This window comes from Ostrea edulis, chromosome 5 (genome assembly GCF_947568905.1).
Source record: "Ostrea edulis chromosome 5, xbOstEdul1.1, whole genome shotgun sequence".
NCBI classification, from domain to species: domain Eukaryota; kingdom Metazoa; phylum Mollusca; class Bivalvia; order Ostreida; family Ostreidae; genus Ostrea; species Ostrea edulis.
In genome coordinates, this window is record NC_079168.1 from 19,701,779 (window position 1) to 19,716,589 (window position 14,811).

Sequence of the window (14,811 nt, forward strand, 5' to 3'; positions counted from 1 at the left end):
AAGATTTGCTACCCTTTTATTCACTGTCAATGCATGTATTGTCATCATGATAAGGGTGTAATGATTGCAAACATTTTATTAGATTGCAAAATGTAAAAAAAAATATATGAATGTGTCGATGTTTTCTGTAGATAGACCTTCCAATTTGAACAGATATTTACGTAATCATTCAGACGTACAAAACCAGTTCATTACTTGAAGTAAGAGTTGGTGTTGTTTGATTTGGTTTTGTTTTTAGGTCATCTGATTGTTTATTACTATCTGTTTTTGTCCGTGGTGCATCAGTCGTAAACTTTTGAACATTTTTAGCATCTTCTCTAGAGTGGCTGAACCAATTCTAACCAGTTTTGCTATACATAATATAGGGAAAGAAGAATATCTTTGTGTCCCTCCCATTTATAGTCGGACATATTTTCTTGGCTGTGTCTGAGCCCCATCCCGACCCCCATTACCCTTTCGAATCTGTGACTGGCAGCTGTGATTGGTCACATAGTTTTCAAGGAGTGAAAAATGTGAAGGCCCCTTGATACGAAGAAACTTTTTTTATTTGACCTTTCTCTAACTTTCTCCCACTCTGTTCTTTTTTTCCATTGTCAGATGTGGGGCTAATTTGCCTTTAATAACATCAACACAATTCGAAAGCGCATTGAGTAACACATTAATTTTGCTGTGTCCAATGTGATCGTTCTTGAAATCTGTACATCAATGGTGTCTTGGTTTAGCAGTATTTAGGGGTATATCTTCATCTCTCTTTTTATTATGACTACGAGTTAAGCTTTACAACTTATGGTTACAACATGCTTAATAAATTGGTCCTATGGTTTGTTTTAAGTTCTAAAAAGACTTATGACTTACAACTTATTGTAAAATGCTGCTCAGGCCCCAGGGTTGGGCTTAGTTGATAATATGTTGAAAATACAGTACATCTTAGAAAATCTTGTATACGCCTGGACAGCCACAAAGTTTTCTGCATTTCTTGAATAGAATCATAACATTGTTATTTAAACGCATTGGCAAATTGTGTTCAACAACATGATCTTGATAGAAAACCGCATTTCACTTTGATTAAAGTAAATCATTAATAGTGGATGATGGTTATACTAATATATTTATCATCTAGTACAAAGCATAAAAATGGAAAAAGCACATAGGTAACAATGATATCTAAAGACCCAAAAATGTACATACTCAGGCGACCTTTAAGACCCGTGGGCCTCTTGTTGTTGAAATTATTTTGCTTTCAGTTGTAGATTTGAATTCTTGTGATTAGTTACCTTTTGACGTGTTTCAATCTTTATTAAACAGTTTGAAACCTCAGAATAATTTGCAACTTCTCTTCCTTTGGTAAATTTCAATGACTTCTGGGTTGACATCTGCACTCTCATGACATATCTTAAAATGAGCCATGTTAAATCAATTCTTAAAACTTTGAAGCTGTCCTGCAGATGCTCTAAAGTCTGCAAAATGTAAGGTTTTTCTTGAATTATTGGAGCACTTACACAAAATTTTTTTACTTTGGCTTGTTCAGACCGTTTAAACATCGTTTCATTAAGTTCTCCGTATTTAGAGCCAGTTACAAATCACTGGCTTTTCCAGATCCAATACATATAAATTGATCATTCTCTAAACAGAGTTCCGTGCGCTCCTCGCATGTGTAACACGCCCTCTGGTGAGAGAATGATAAATTGATCTCTGTAGAATTCTTTCTGTTTGAGAATATCACTCAAGGTTGTTGTTCTTATGAAAAAATTTACTGCCCATTCTTTTCTGTGTTTTTTGGTGATGTCTTATCAAAGTAATCAATAAATTTTGTCTTTTAATGTTAGTTCTTGTGTCTGTCAATGTGCAGTATCCGGAGTACTGGAAATTATCATAAAGGATGTTAGGGACTAAATTTTGCTGCTGAAATTAACAAGCACCGGCGACTCAGAGGCCAGTGTACACAGATTATGACCTGTACTTACTTTCAGTTTTGGGGAAGATTCAGAAATAGTAAAGTAGTATTTGCATGTTACTATTTGATATATTTACATTTGGCTGTTGAATACCCTTATTCTAATTGAACCAACACTGCTATATGAGCACATGCACTAATGCATCATCACTGTTAGGCCAAAAAAATATATGTTGGTTTTCACTTTCACCTCAAAATTTTTAAGGGTAGGTAGGTAGGTAGTTTTTTTTGGTTTTTTTTTTATTATTTTATAGGTTGCATAATTTTCTAATGATTTAGTATTCTACTATGCATAAAATAAAGTGATTATTTAGTAATCAAATAAAATTTAAATGATGAATCAATAGATTTCTTCACTTTACTTTACTGTAAACAAAAACTGTTTCTGTGTTTTGGAATCTGTCTAGTATTAGTGCATAATAAATAACTTGATAAATAAGTCAATAAATATACTCTTGTTGTAGTGATGACATTTGCAAAATCTGTGAGAATGGAAAAAAATGTGTTAGGGTTGTCAGAAATTTTAGGGTAGGTAGGGAAAGTGGAAACCAACATATATTTTTTTTGGCCTTACAAAAAGATAAGCATGCTATGGAAGGATTAATCTACATTTGTGTTTGATTTACTTCATATGATCAAGGTAAAGTTTTATAAGTTCAGACAACAGGAAGTCTATATTTACACGCTTTGTATTGACCTCAGGAATTACAAAGATGAAGAATTTTCTGATCAATATTCTCCAACTTTATTGTACGTGTATGATACAGAGCTATTCTTCATTCATGTTTTATTCTCTGGAGTCCAGTATGCTCTTTGTAACATCTAAATTTGAAGAACTCTTGAGTCTTTTTCCCTCACATTTTTTTTTTGGTTCATTTGCTTTTTCAATGAGTAAAGACAAAAAAGGGGTCTTGGTAACAAGATGTGGCATGCATCTCATACTGAGGTGGGCGAGGCTCTCTTTGAAATAAATTTGATATGACTTGGTACTTTAATTGGATTTTATTTCTATAAAATTCAAAATGTGTAGACACCCTTCAATCATTTGACCATGGTGTTATGAAATCAACAGGTGTCCAAATGGTTACATAACAGTTTTTAATGGGTCAGCAACTCAGAATCGCGAATGCCAGAAAATGACCACTACCACACTGCCAGACACCACCACTTCAGTGCAACCAGTTACCACCTCACAAACTGTTACAGTGCACTCATTAATTGCACAGCCAGGGGTAACCAACAGAAAACAGTCACAGCTAGAGGAAACCAACAGAAAACAGTCACAGCTAGAGGAAACCAACAGAAAACAGTCAGAACATTCACAGAATAGATCTGTGTCAGAGAAGGTCATTATCACTGCAGAAAATACCACTGATATTACTGAACATGATCCACATTCTCCAGGTAGGGAACCAGAAAAAGGTTAGTCCCATTTAATTGTGGTTACTTACATCAGATAGTTATACAGATAGTGGTCAGTTTCATCAGATGATTATACAGAAAGTGGATAGTTACATCAGATAGTTATACAGAAAGTGGTTAATTACATCAGATAATTATTCAGAAAGTGGTTAATTACATCAGATAATTATACAGATAGTGGTTAATTACATCAGATAATTATTCAGAAAGTGGATAGTTACATCAGATAATTATACAGAAAGTGGTCAGTTACATCAGATGATTATACAGATAGTGATTAGTTACATCAGATAATTATACAGATAGTGATTAGTTACATCAGATAATTATACAGATAGTGGTCAGTTACATCAGAGAATTTTATAGATTGTAAACTTTAAGGTATTTAACTTTAAATATTTTCAATAAACTAAGTTAGAATGACTGAATTTCTTAACTGATAAAGTTTAATATATATATATAAATTATTTTAATTTTGTAGATGAGGGGAAGAATTCATTCCTGGTGGTGATAATATCCATTTCTGTAGTGTTAGGGTAAGTTTTCAATGATTTTTGGAAAGCACAACGTTGTATGACCACGTGTCTGCATTTGTCCAGAACATGACCCCCTGGGTCCATAAAACTTAGATAAGTTGATTTTTTATTCAAGTCTCACATTTATGAAATGAACATATAATAAGAAAGTTAAACTTAGATTAAAAGTGGAATTGTTAAGATTTATAGCATTTGGGCCTGGCTCTTGAGCCATGAACTTAGATAGAGGAGCTCACTTTTGATGTAAGTTTCACTTTTATAAGAGAAACATATAATGAGGTATTGAGACTTATGTTAAAAGTGATCTTATCTAAGTTTTGTCTGAAGCCTGGTCTTTTATACATTGATATTCATCAGACCATTGATTGCTTGCTTTTGATCCGACTTTGTGAACCACGTTCACTGAAGGTCATGTCTGTTATGGTTATTCTGAATTTGTGAGTCAGGTCAAGATTTGATTGACTTTTCCATATTTACTTGTCAGGCCATTATTTAGTCCATGGTTAATACTGATTTATATTTTCTTTTGAATAGATCTTAAAGCATAGTCTTAATTACTAATGACTAAGTTCTGTTGGGATCTTGACTTGTTCAAACATGTAAGGTCAATGATTTAGATGAAGGTCACATGGTAGAGAAATGATTTTCTTATTCTTTAATATTTAAGGTTTCAAGCCATCATGGTCTATTTTGTTTAGATATGAAAACCTAGGGCACAGTACCAAAGTTTTATGAAAGATATCAAAAGTACTACCAACTCAACTTTATGACAAATGAGATGACTTCAGCTTCTCCATCGTCAACTTCCCATATTTATGTAGCAATATTCCATTATCACCTGCATATGGTGTTTATATCTCTCCACTGATTCGATACGCAAGAGCTTGTTGTGCGTATGGTCAGTTTTTAAATCGAGGTAAGCTACTGACAAACAAGTTGATAGTGCAGGGGTTTCAACAGTCTCGTTTAAAGTCAGCACTTTGCAAATTCTATGGTCGTTATAACTATGTAGTTTGCCAATACAACCTCTCATTGGGTCAAATGCTGTCTGACGTGTTTCATACCGATTGTTAGACCGTTCTTGGCGCACTGATTTTGATTACGGATAACTGTTTACCTGATCAAGTTATTGGGCTCACGGCTGGTGTTACCAGTTAACCGAGGATGATTACTCCTCCTAGGCACCTGATCCCATCTCTAGTGTGTCCAAAGGTCCGTGTTTGCCCAACTATCTATTCTGTATTGTTTATAGGAGTTATGAGATTGATCACTGTTCATTATCTTCACCTTTCTTTAGTATACCCCATACAGTGAATTGTGGAGGGTATAAACTTTTTGTCCCGTCCATCCTTCAGTCTGTCCTGAATTTTATTGTGGTATACCTCACACAGTGAATTGCGGAGGGTATAATGTTTTTGTCCTGTCCCTCCTTAAGGCAGTCCTGAATTTTACTGCACCCCTGTTTACTCACAATGGGATTTTACAAAATGAGAGTGAAAAACATAAACTGCATATCTTTACTGGATTCTGTCATAGTTACTCCCTGAAAACTTGTAGTAAAGGTCTCTTGAGCTATCAAACAGTGACATCAAAGAAAAAGCTCTTTTTAGGGCATAAATCATTTAAAATGGAGTCAAAATCAGAGTTTTTCCTGTGCTGTTTTATCCTGACTATTGAGTAATTGGAGAGAATCAGAAGAGACAGAACATACGTAAGTTATTGTCTTAATTGTCTTTTTACAGAGTGATAGCATTGATAGGTGCCATATGTTGCATCCGTAAAAGAAGAAAGAGGAAACAACCATGTCCAAGAACAGGTACAATTTTTTTCCTGATGGTGGCAGCTAAGATGAACAGGAATTTTAAAAGAGCATTTTTTATACGCCCGTCTTTAGACGGGATGTATTATGGTACAGTGATGTCTGTATGTCTGTCCATCTTACCATCTATCCGTCCGTCTCTTCAGGGTTTTCTCTTTATAATTTCATTTCCCTTTCACATATCATGCTGAAGCTTGCTGTGTAGCTTCTTTGTGGGTCACTCTAGATCATACTGCAATTTTGATCCATTTCGACCTTTTTTACAGGAGTTTTGCCACTTTATTTGGAAATAATTATTATATGGAGGGTACATAATTGGTCCGCCCTACTCCTCCCACAGTTTTCAAGTGAGAGCCTTCTTATTATGCCCTCCCCCCCCCCCCCCCTTCAAAGAAGAGGGGCATATTGGTTTGCACCTGTCGGTTGGTCGGTCGGTCGGTTGGTTGGTCAGTCGGTAGACCACATGTTGTCCGCTCAATATCTTGAGAACCATTCACTTGATGATAATGATATTTCATATGTGGGTTGGTTATGAGTAGAAGAGAACCCCTAATGTTTTTCAGGTCCAAAGGTCAAGGGTCAATCTAAGGATTAAATGACCCCTATTGATTTTGAGTTCATATGGTCAAAGGTCAAGGGTCAAACTGGACATAGGAATATACTGTCCGTTCAATATCTTGAGAACCCTTTGTTTGACAGACATCAAACTTGGTACACTGGTACGTCTTCAGGAGAAGATGACCCCTATTGATTTTGAGGTCATGTGGTCAAAGGTCAAGGGTCAAAATGGTCATAGTAATATAATGTCCGCTCAATATCTTGAGAACCCTTTGCTTGACAGGCATCAAACTTAGTACAATGGCATATCTTCAGGAGAAGCTGACTCCTATCGATTTTGAGGTCACATGGTCAAAGGTCAAGGGTCAAACTAGTCATGGGAATATACTGTCTGCTCAGTATCTTGAGAACCCTTTTCTTGACAGACATCAAACTTGGTACACTGATACGTCTTCAGGAGAAGATGACTCCTTTTGATTTTGAGGTCACATGGTCAAAGGTCAAGGGTCACACTGGACGTAGGAATATACTATCCATTCAATATCTTGAGGACCCTTTGCTTGACAGACTTCAAACTTAGTACACTGGTAGTCTGGTACATCTTCAGGAGAAAATAACCCCTATTGATTTTGAGGTCACATGTTGAAAGGTCAAGGGACAAACTGGACATTGGAATATACTTTCTGCTCAATAATCTTTAGAACCCTTTGCTTGACAGACATCAAACTTGGTACACTGGTACTTCTTCAGGAGAAGATGACCCCTATTGATTTTGAGGTCACATGGTCAATTCACTCTTGACATAGGAAGATATTGTCTTTTCAATATTTTGAATTGATGATACTACTATCAATTAAATGATGTGGGTGTATAACCCTTTTCAATTTTGCACCAAGGGGAGCATATGTGTTTTACAAACATCTCTTGTTTTGTGGAGTGTTTGTATGGGTATTGAAGACATGCATGTGAGATGGATTTTGATTTTCTACAATTTTTGAGAAAATTACAGGTTGAACTTGGTCCATTTTGAGGAAATCTCGTTTTTAAGCTAAGACCCTTTGTTCATATTAAAGTTTGTCACAGCCTCATGATGGCTGATACTACCTGAAGCAAAGTTATACAAATTATAGCACAAGAAAAACACCCTATGTAAGTATTTTCACGGGTGTATTATGTACCGTTTGCAGTGCTCTTGTTATAACTTTAATCTGTGGCAAATTGATTAAGAAATATAAAGCATTTAAGTGATTGTAAAAACTTTGATCCAAGGCCATTTGGATATTTGGGTGAGGTTGAAAAATTCATACTTGTAGCAAGACAATAGCATATTTTCTAGAAGTGTGTCATGGTGTTAAGCCAAGGCGGATAATTATTTCTCACATTGCTGGTATTAGTGTGATATAGCAATGGGAGATTTTTCTGTGTTACATTGTGTATTACTACACTGCAAATGTCGCTACTTTAAAACGTAAACAAAAATATATCAGCAAAAAATAAATGGGCCTAATAAATCATGGAGAGTGCAAATGGTAGTACTAGAGGTAAACGTGTGGAAACATCTCCTCTTATTGAGGTTGATAAAATTCCGATACTCTCTGAAAAACATGGGTCATTTGAACATTTTATATAAGTATTTTGAACTGAAAGGGGAGTCAATGGAAATTTATGAACCCCCCCCCCAACTGAGCTGAATCCTCTATTGGCAAATTTTCTTTGTGAATGTTAGTAGAACCAAATCGGGTGAAGAATATAAGCCCTTGACTCTTGAAGGGATGTTTGGGAGTTTTAAAAAACACTTTAAAATGCCACAGTTGTCAATATTCATTAATTACAAGCTTAGGTTTTATATATTTATACATGTAATATGAATTTCTTGTTTGTAAACACACTTTATCTTTTATATATAAACTTGAGAAATGATGTAAACTAATAATATTGCATGTATTTGCATTGTCAAGTAACTCTGCATAATGTACACATTTCCACATTTTTAGGTCACCTGAATTCATTCAGGTGACCTATTGCTATCTGTTTTTGTCCGTTGTCGTTCGTCGTGCGTTAACATTTGAACATTTTCAGCTTCTTCTCTGAAACCCCTGAACCAATTTCAACCAATTTTGGCATATAGCATCTGTGGGTGGAGGGGAACAAAAATTGTGAAATTCGTGGTCCCTGCCCCCCTGGGGCCTGAGGGGTGGGGCAAAAACCATCAAAATGAGTGTAATTTTAAAAAATCTTCTTCTTTACTCCTGGACATCAAGAAGCCAAACTGTGGGCATAATTATAATGAGCGTTGAGCCCTCTACCAAAATTGTGAAATTCATGGCCCCTGGGCCAGTGGTTCTTGTGTTAGGGTGGGGCTCTATTGGTCATATAGTGAAAATGTAGAAATTCTTTGAAAATCTTCTTCTCTGTCTCTGGGTATTAAGTAGACAAACTAATAGCATGGTAATGATGAGCAAGGATGTCTCTTTAAAAATTGTGAAATTCATGGCCCCTGGATCAGGGGTTCTTGTGCTAGGGTGGGGCTCTATAAGTCATATAGTGAAAATGCATTATTTCTTTGAAAATCTTCTTCTCTGTCCTTGGGTATTAAGTAGACAAACTAATAGCATGGTTATGATGAGCAAGGATGCCTCTTTCAAAATTGTGAAATTCATGGCCCCTGGGTCATGGGTTCTGGTATTAGGGTGGGGCCCTATTGATCATAAAGTGAAAATGCATTTTATTTCTTTGAAAATCTTCTCCTCTGCTGCTGGGTATTAAGTAGACAAACTAATAGTATGATAATGATGATCAAGGATGCTTCTTTCAAAACTGAAATTTATGGCCCCTGGGTCAGGGGTTTTGGTGCAAAGGCGGGGCTGATTGATTATATAGTGAAAATGCAATATTTCTTTGAAAATCTTCTGTTTTTGTCCGTCATCGTGCATCGTGCGTTAACATTTGAACATTTTCAGCTTCTCTGAAACCCCTGAACCAATTTCAACCAATTTTGGCATATAGCATCTGTGGGTGGAGGGGAACAAAAATTGTGAAATTCGTGGTCCCTGCCCCCCTGGGGCCTGAGGGGTGGGGCAAAAATCATCAAAATGAGTGTAATTTTAAAAAATTTTCTTCTTTACTCCTGGATATCAAGAAGCCAAACTGTGGGCATAATTATAATGAGCGTTGAGCCCTCTACCAAAATTGTGAAATTCATGGCCCCTGGGCCAGTGGTTCTTGTGTTAGGGTGGGGCTCTATTGGTCATATAGTGAAAATGTAGAAATTCTTTGAAAATCTTCGTATATTGGTTTTATCTAAGGAGTAAATAACCCTTTTCTTTATGATGTCTCAGACCTAGGTTTTTAAAAAAGGATTATTGATTGAACATAAAAATGACACATGTACTTCATGACCACATAGCTATTCAATGTTTCTTCCATCCAAAAGTAAAATTCTTATATTTAAACACAAACCTAATTCAAACATTGGAAGGTTGTTTCATGATACTCAGGTGACCTATAAGGCCACTGAGCCTCTTGTTTATAGCAAAGGGATCCACATTTTTTACATTAGTAAATTCATTTCATGTATAATTGTTCTGATGACGACTGCCCCAAGGTTGAAACCGAACAACCAAGTAAAATTCACACTACATTCTCTTGATGTGTTGGTGATTCAAGTTTATACTTTGGACACAGACCCTGTTAAATACCATATGGTTTTCCACTCGTGAAAATCTTCCGTAATAATCTCAAGGTGTTGGTCTCCAGTTTTTCACTTTGTATTTTAAAAAACTGTAAGAAATTTCCACAAATTGGCATTAAAATGACATGTATGGGTTTGAAGTGGAAATCCTAAAGGTGAAGGGTGATGTTCCTTTGTAGGTGTTGAACTTCAGGGAGAAGTAGAAAATGTAGCCTTAACTCTCTTCTACATGCAGAATGTCAAAGAAGATGACAGTGAGTTTTTCCTCTCCCATCATACATCAAGATGCATCTTGCTTAAAATCGTATCTACATCCTTAGTCACCGTTGTAAGACAGTATAATACCCTAACTTAAGAAGATATTTCAAATGATGTCACATGTTACCCATGTCCTTTGGTCTATTATCACTACTTTTCTATTTTGCATAGATATAGAGAAAAACCACCCTAGTGATGAGGTCAGGACCACTGTAATTACAGAAGAGGAATCTTTGTTAGTGGGAAAGTGTGATAAAATGGACAGTAGAAATGGAATAGATAAAAAGAAATGTGATGGAAAACATACCTGTGAACTCTTTTCAAATACTATTAACAGTGATACTGTCACTGTTCCTCAGACTGATCTTGCCATGACTCGGTTCAATGGTACATGTACCCCTCAACACGGTGATGTACAGAATAAACCATTTCATACGGGTGCTGAACAAAATATCAAAGTTTGTCGTGATGACTGTACAGATGTGAAGAGGATGAAGGTGGAAACGCAGAAGAGTGATTCCTCAAAAGTAGTGAAAATGTCAGAGCCTTGTAAGGAACCCAATGATATGGATACAGAGGAGGATTCTTTCACTGCTCTCCTTCCTGATTCGGTCCTTTGCCCTCCTAGTAACCCTCATTCTCAACATTCTTTGGGGTCCCTGAAGTCTAATGGAGAATTTAAACCCTTGTATTTGGCATCACTTGATACAGATTACCCCAATAGCAGTGTGACAGCATTAAGTCCAACAGACGACAGCGATTATGGGAGTGGTAATCACTGTTATTCAAAGAAAATATACCTTTTTATTAAAGATAATATCTAAAGTTGAACAAATTCTTTTCATGCAGAGATTAAATTTTATAGATATTAATGACCTAATCAATTTTAGCTCACCAGAGCTGAAAGCTCAAGTGAGTTTTTCTGATCACATTTTGACTGTCTCTGTCCGTCTGTAAACTTTTAGGGCCAATTTCAACCAAACTTGCTATAAAGCATTCTAGGGTATAGGAGAAATAATAATATTCAAATGAAGAGTCACACCCTTTTCAAAGGGGAGATGATCAAGAAGTAGGGAAAATATGGTGGCATCATTTCAAATCTTCTCAAGTATCTCTGGACCAGATGAGACAAAATATCTGTGAAATGTGAAAGCTTCCTTAATGGAGATTCATAATTCTTCAAATCATGGCTCCTGGGGGTAGGTTGGGGCCACAATAGGGTATTAAAGTTTCACATGGAAGTATATATAGGAAATACCTTTAAAAATCTTCTTGAGAACAGCTAAGCTTGACCACAATTAGTCATATTGATGTGCAAGCAACCTCAGGTAGTGTAGATTCAAAATTGTTCAATTTGTGGCTCAGAGGAACCAAGTTTTATATGGGAATATATAGTGAAAAATCTTTTTCTCTCTAGAGGAACAGAACTATGATTAGTTATATCAATATATAAGTATCCACAGGTAGTTCAGATTCAAGTTTGATCAAGGCCTGCGAGTGTAGGAAGGAGCCTCAATAGGGGATCAAAGTTATACACAGTGATATGTGGGGGAAAATCTCAAGACTAGCAAGACCATGATTAGTCAGTAATATGCAAATATCAGGCAGTGCAGATTCCAGTTCATTCAAATATCAGGTAGTGCAGATTCCAGTTCATTCAAATATCAGGTAGTGCAGATTCCAGTTCATTCAAATATCAGGTAGTGCAGATTCCAGTTCATTCAAATATCAGGTAGTGCAGATTCCAGTTCATTCAAATATCAGGTAGTGCAGATTCCAGTTCATTCAAATATCAGGTAGTGCAGATTCCAGTTCATTCAAATATCAGGTAGTGCAGATTCCAGTTCATTCAAATATCAGGTAGTGCAGATTCCAGTTCATTCAAATATCAGGTAGTGCAGATTCCAGTTCATTCAAATATCAGGTAGTGCAGATTCCAGTTCATTCAAATATCAGGTAGTGCAGATTCCAGTTCATTCAAATATAAGGTAGTGCAGATTCCAGTTCATTCAAATATCAGGTAGTGCAGATTCCAGTTCATTCAAATATCAGGTAGTGTAGATTCCAGTTCATTCAAATCATGGATCATGGCCCTGCAGGGGGTCAAATTTTTACATGGCAATACTGAAGGAAATTTTCAAAAATCTTCTTCTCATGACCAGCAGGTCCATGCTTAGTGATATTGAAGATATTGCAGATTGAAGTTTCTTCAAATGAAGGTCCAGGGGTGAAGGTATTTTAAAAGATAAAACCTCAGTGGGGGATCATTGACATTGGAATTTACGTAATTTTTTTTTGAATTTTCAAAAACCACTGTTCGTGATTAGTCATATTAACATGCAGATGTTCCATTGTAGTGCAGATTCATATTTGATTCAATAGGGATTCAAAGTTTTACATAAGAATATATATGATTTTTAAAAAAAAACTTTTCAAGAGTACCTGAATAAATCATATCAATCTGCAAATGTTCCCAATTTGTTTGAATTCAGTTTTTATATTTTGTGGACCCAGGGATGAAGTTGGGCCAAAATTCAGATCAAATTTTATATAATACATGAATTCATGTAATTAAAAAAAAATATCTTTTTAAAAAAAATCTCCTCCAGGACTGCACGGCTTTGTTATTCATACCGATATCGAATCATCCCATAGTTGTGTGGATTCAAGTTTATAGAATTATAAACCTAATGGGCTATGTTGTGGTCATATTACGGGGTAAAACTTTGTCATGGGATTAAAGAGGGTAAAAATCTTCTTGTGAGCTTTGTGAGCGTTGTGGCTTACAGGTTTAGACAGGACTCATTATGGTACAGTGATGTCTGTATGTCCCCTGTTCACTCAGGGTTTTCTGTTTCTATTTTCATTTCTGTGTCACATATCAAGCTAAGAATTGTTGTGTAGTTTCTTTGTTGGTCATTCGAGATAATGTTGCAATCAATCTCTCTTGCAGGAATTTTGCCCCTTTATTTCAAATTCAATGTAATATGGAAATGACATGATTTGTTTGTTGAACACCTCCCACAGTTTTCAAGTGAGGGCCTTCTTATTTTACAGAGTGCTTGTATTAGGATTGAAGATGTGCAAATGGCAAGGATTTTGATTTTCTTGAATTTTTCAGAAAATTACAGGTTGTTGGATATGGTCAATGTCATAGAAAACAAACACCTTAATAAAAGCACACTACATAGCTTGTGAAAGGCGATTTGTGTGTCGTTCCAGTACTCTTGTTAGTAGAAGAGGACTTTATTAAGTTAAACTCTTTATTATAGACATATGCTGTAAACCAACTTTTATTCGTGACTTTATTTGCAAATTGCACATAGGGAAGAAGTTTGTGAGGAGTAATACTTGTGAGTGAGCCAACGTTTACAACCTGTGTATATACAAAAGGGTTTGTGATGACAATGTCTTGTGAGGGGGTGATGTTTTTGAATGTTGTGGATATTTCTTGGACATTAATAAAAGTTGGTTTACTGTAAATCTGCATAGATGGACCATGAATACAAATACTATTGAAAAATGAATTCTTTGATTTTAGGTCCATCCAAGAACGATGATCACCCATTGTGCATAGGCAGTTGTGACTCTTTACATGTGTCATCACTTCAAAGTAGGGAGGGAGAGCCTGGAAGAATTGTAAACAATCAGGAAAATCTACGGAACCAAGACAAACCAAAATTAGTTAGTGAGTAATCCAATCTGATTTTAGTCGCATCCAAGGATCTGCTGACATAGGATGCTGTGATAACATATACTGTAATTTGATGAATATAATACACACTTCTTATGCCCCTGCCACAAAGTGGTTCTTCTTATGCCCCTGCCACAAAGTGGTTGGGGGATATAGTTTTGCCCCTTTCTGGACTTTTTTTTCGTAACTTTGAGATATTGAATTGATTTTTTGTATGCAGGTGTATATTGATGAGTTACAGATTGAGTTTTGTTCCAATTCATTAATTTTTTTATGGAGTTGTACCACATTCAACGCTATCCTTCAATGGATTTCCTACATTTGACTTTACTGCAGGCAGGAACATTTATGTCATGCCAACACATCTAGTTTTCTAGAATTTTATTTTATGAGAAAGTGATGCATATTATTAACCACTGTAGGTTTTTTACCCATATTTTTTCACAGGTGATTTCATCATACCTAAATTTTACTTGATCGACAGACGTAACCTTGTATATAGATACGCTTTTTCTCATTGTTCACCTCCATTAGGCCCCATTATATATCTAAAAGCGAAAATCAATCTATAGAAATTATTGCAGGAATGTGACAAAAAATTAAACAAAAAATGCATATAAAACATATTATATTTGATTTCAAACAATTTGTGGTTAGTCATGTTAAATGAATTAACTTTTCAATGGAAAGGTCTGTTTTGATGAGTTGTCTTGATTAAATGTCGTAGACCTATTTGAACATGTTTTTGTAAAAAAAAAGAAAAAAAGAAACATAAATGGCCGTTGCCTGGCATATCTTTGAACAAATTGAACATTATCTACATGTATTTTGAATCTAAATGGGGTTTCTATTTTAATAAGGGCACTTGGGTTTTATGGG

General features: G+C 35.7%; 1 protein-coding gene across 9 annotated transcripts in view; it reads left to right on the plus strand.

The window, feature by feature from the left end:
* Positions 1-14,811, plus strand: part of LOC125651869 (uncharacterized) — a 34,849-nt gene that overhangs the window by 13,371 nt on the left and 6,667 nt on the right. For 3 of the 9 annotated variants that reach the window (XM_056166898.1, XM_056166899.1, XM_056166890.1), the window contains exons 6-11: positions 3,027-3,376; positions 3,858-3,912; positions 5,655-5,728; positions 10,160-10,234; positions 10,410-11,009; positions 13,780-13,926. In XM_056166898.1, coding sequence (XP_056022873.1) covers positions 3,027-3,376; positions 3,858-3,912; positions 5,655-5,728; positions 10,160-10,234; positions 10,410-11,009; positions 13,780-13,926 — 1,301 coding nt within the window. The remainder of the gene's footprint in view (positions 1-3,026; positions 3,377-3,857; positions 3,913-5,654; positions 5,729-10,159; positions 10,235-10,409; positions 11,010-13,779; positions 13,927-14,811) is intronic. The other 6 variants (XM_056166892.1, XM_056166893.1, XM_056166895.1 and 3 more) reach the window with 5 other exon arrangements.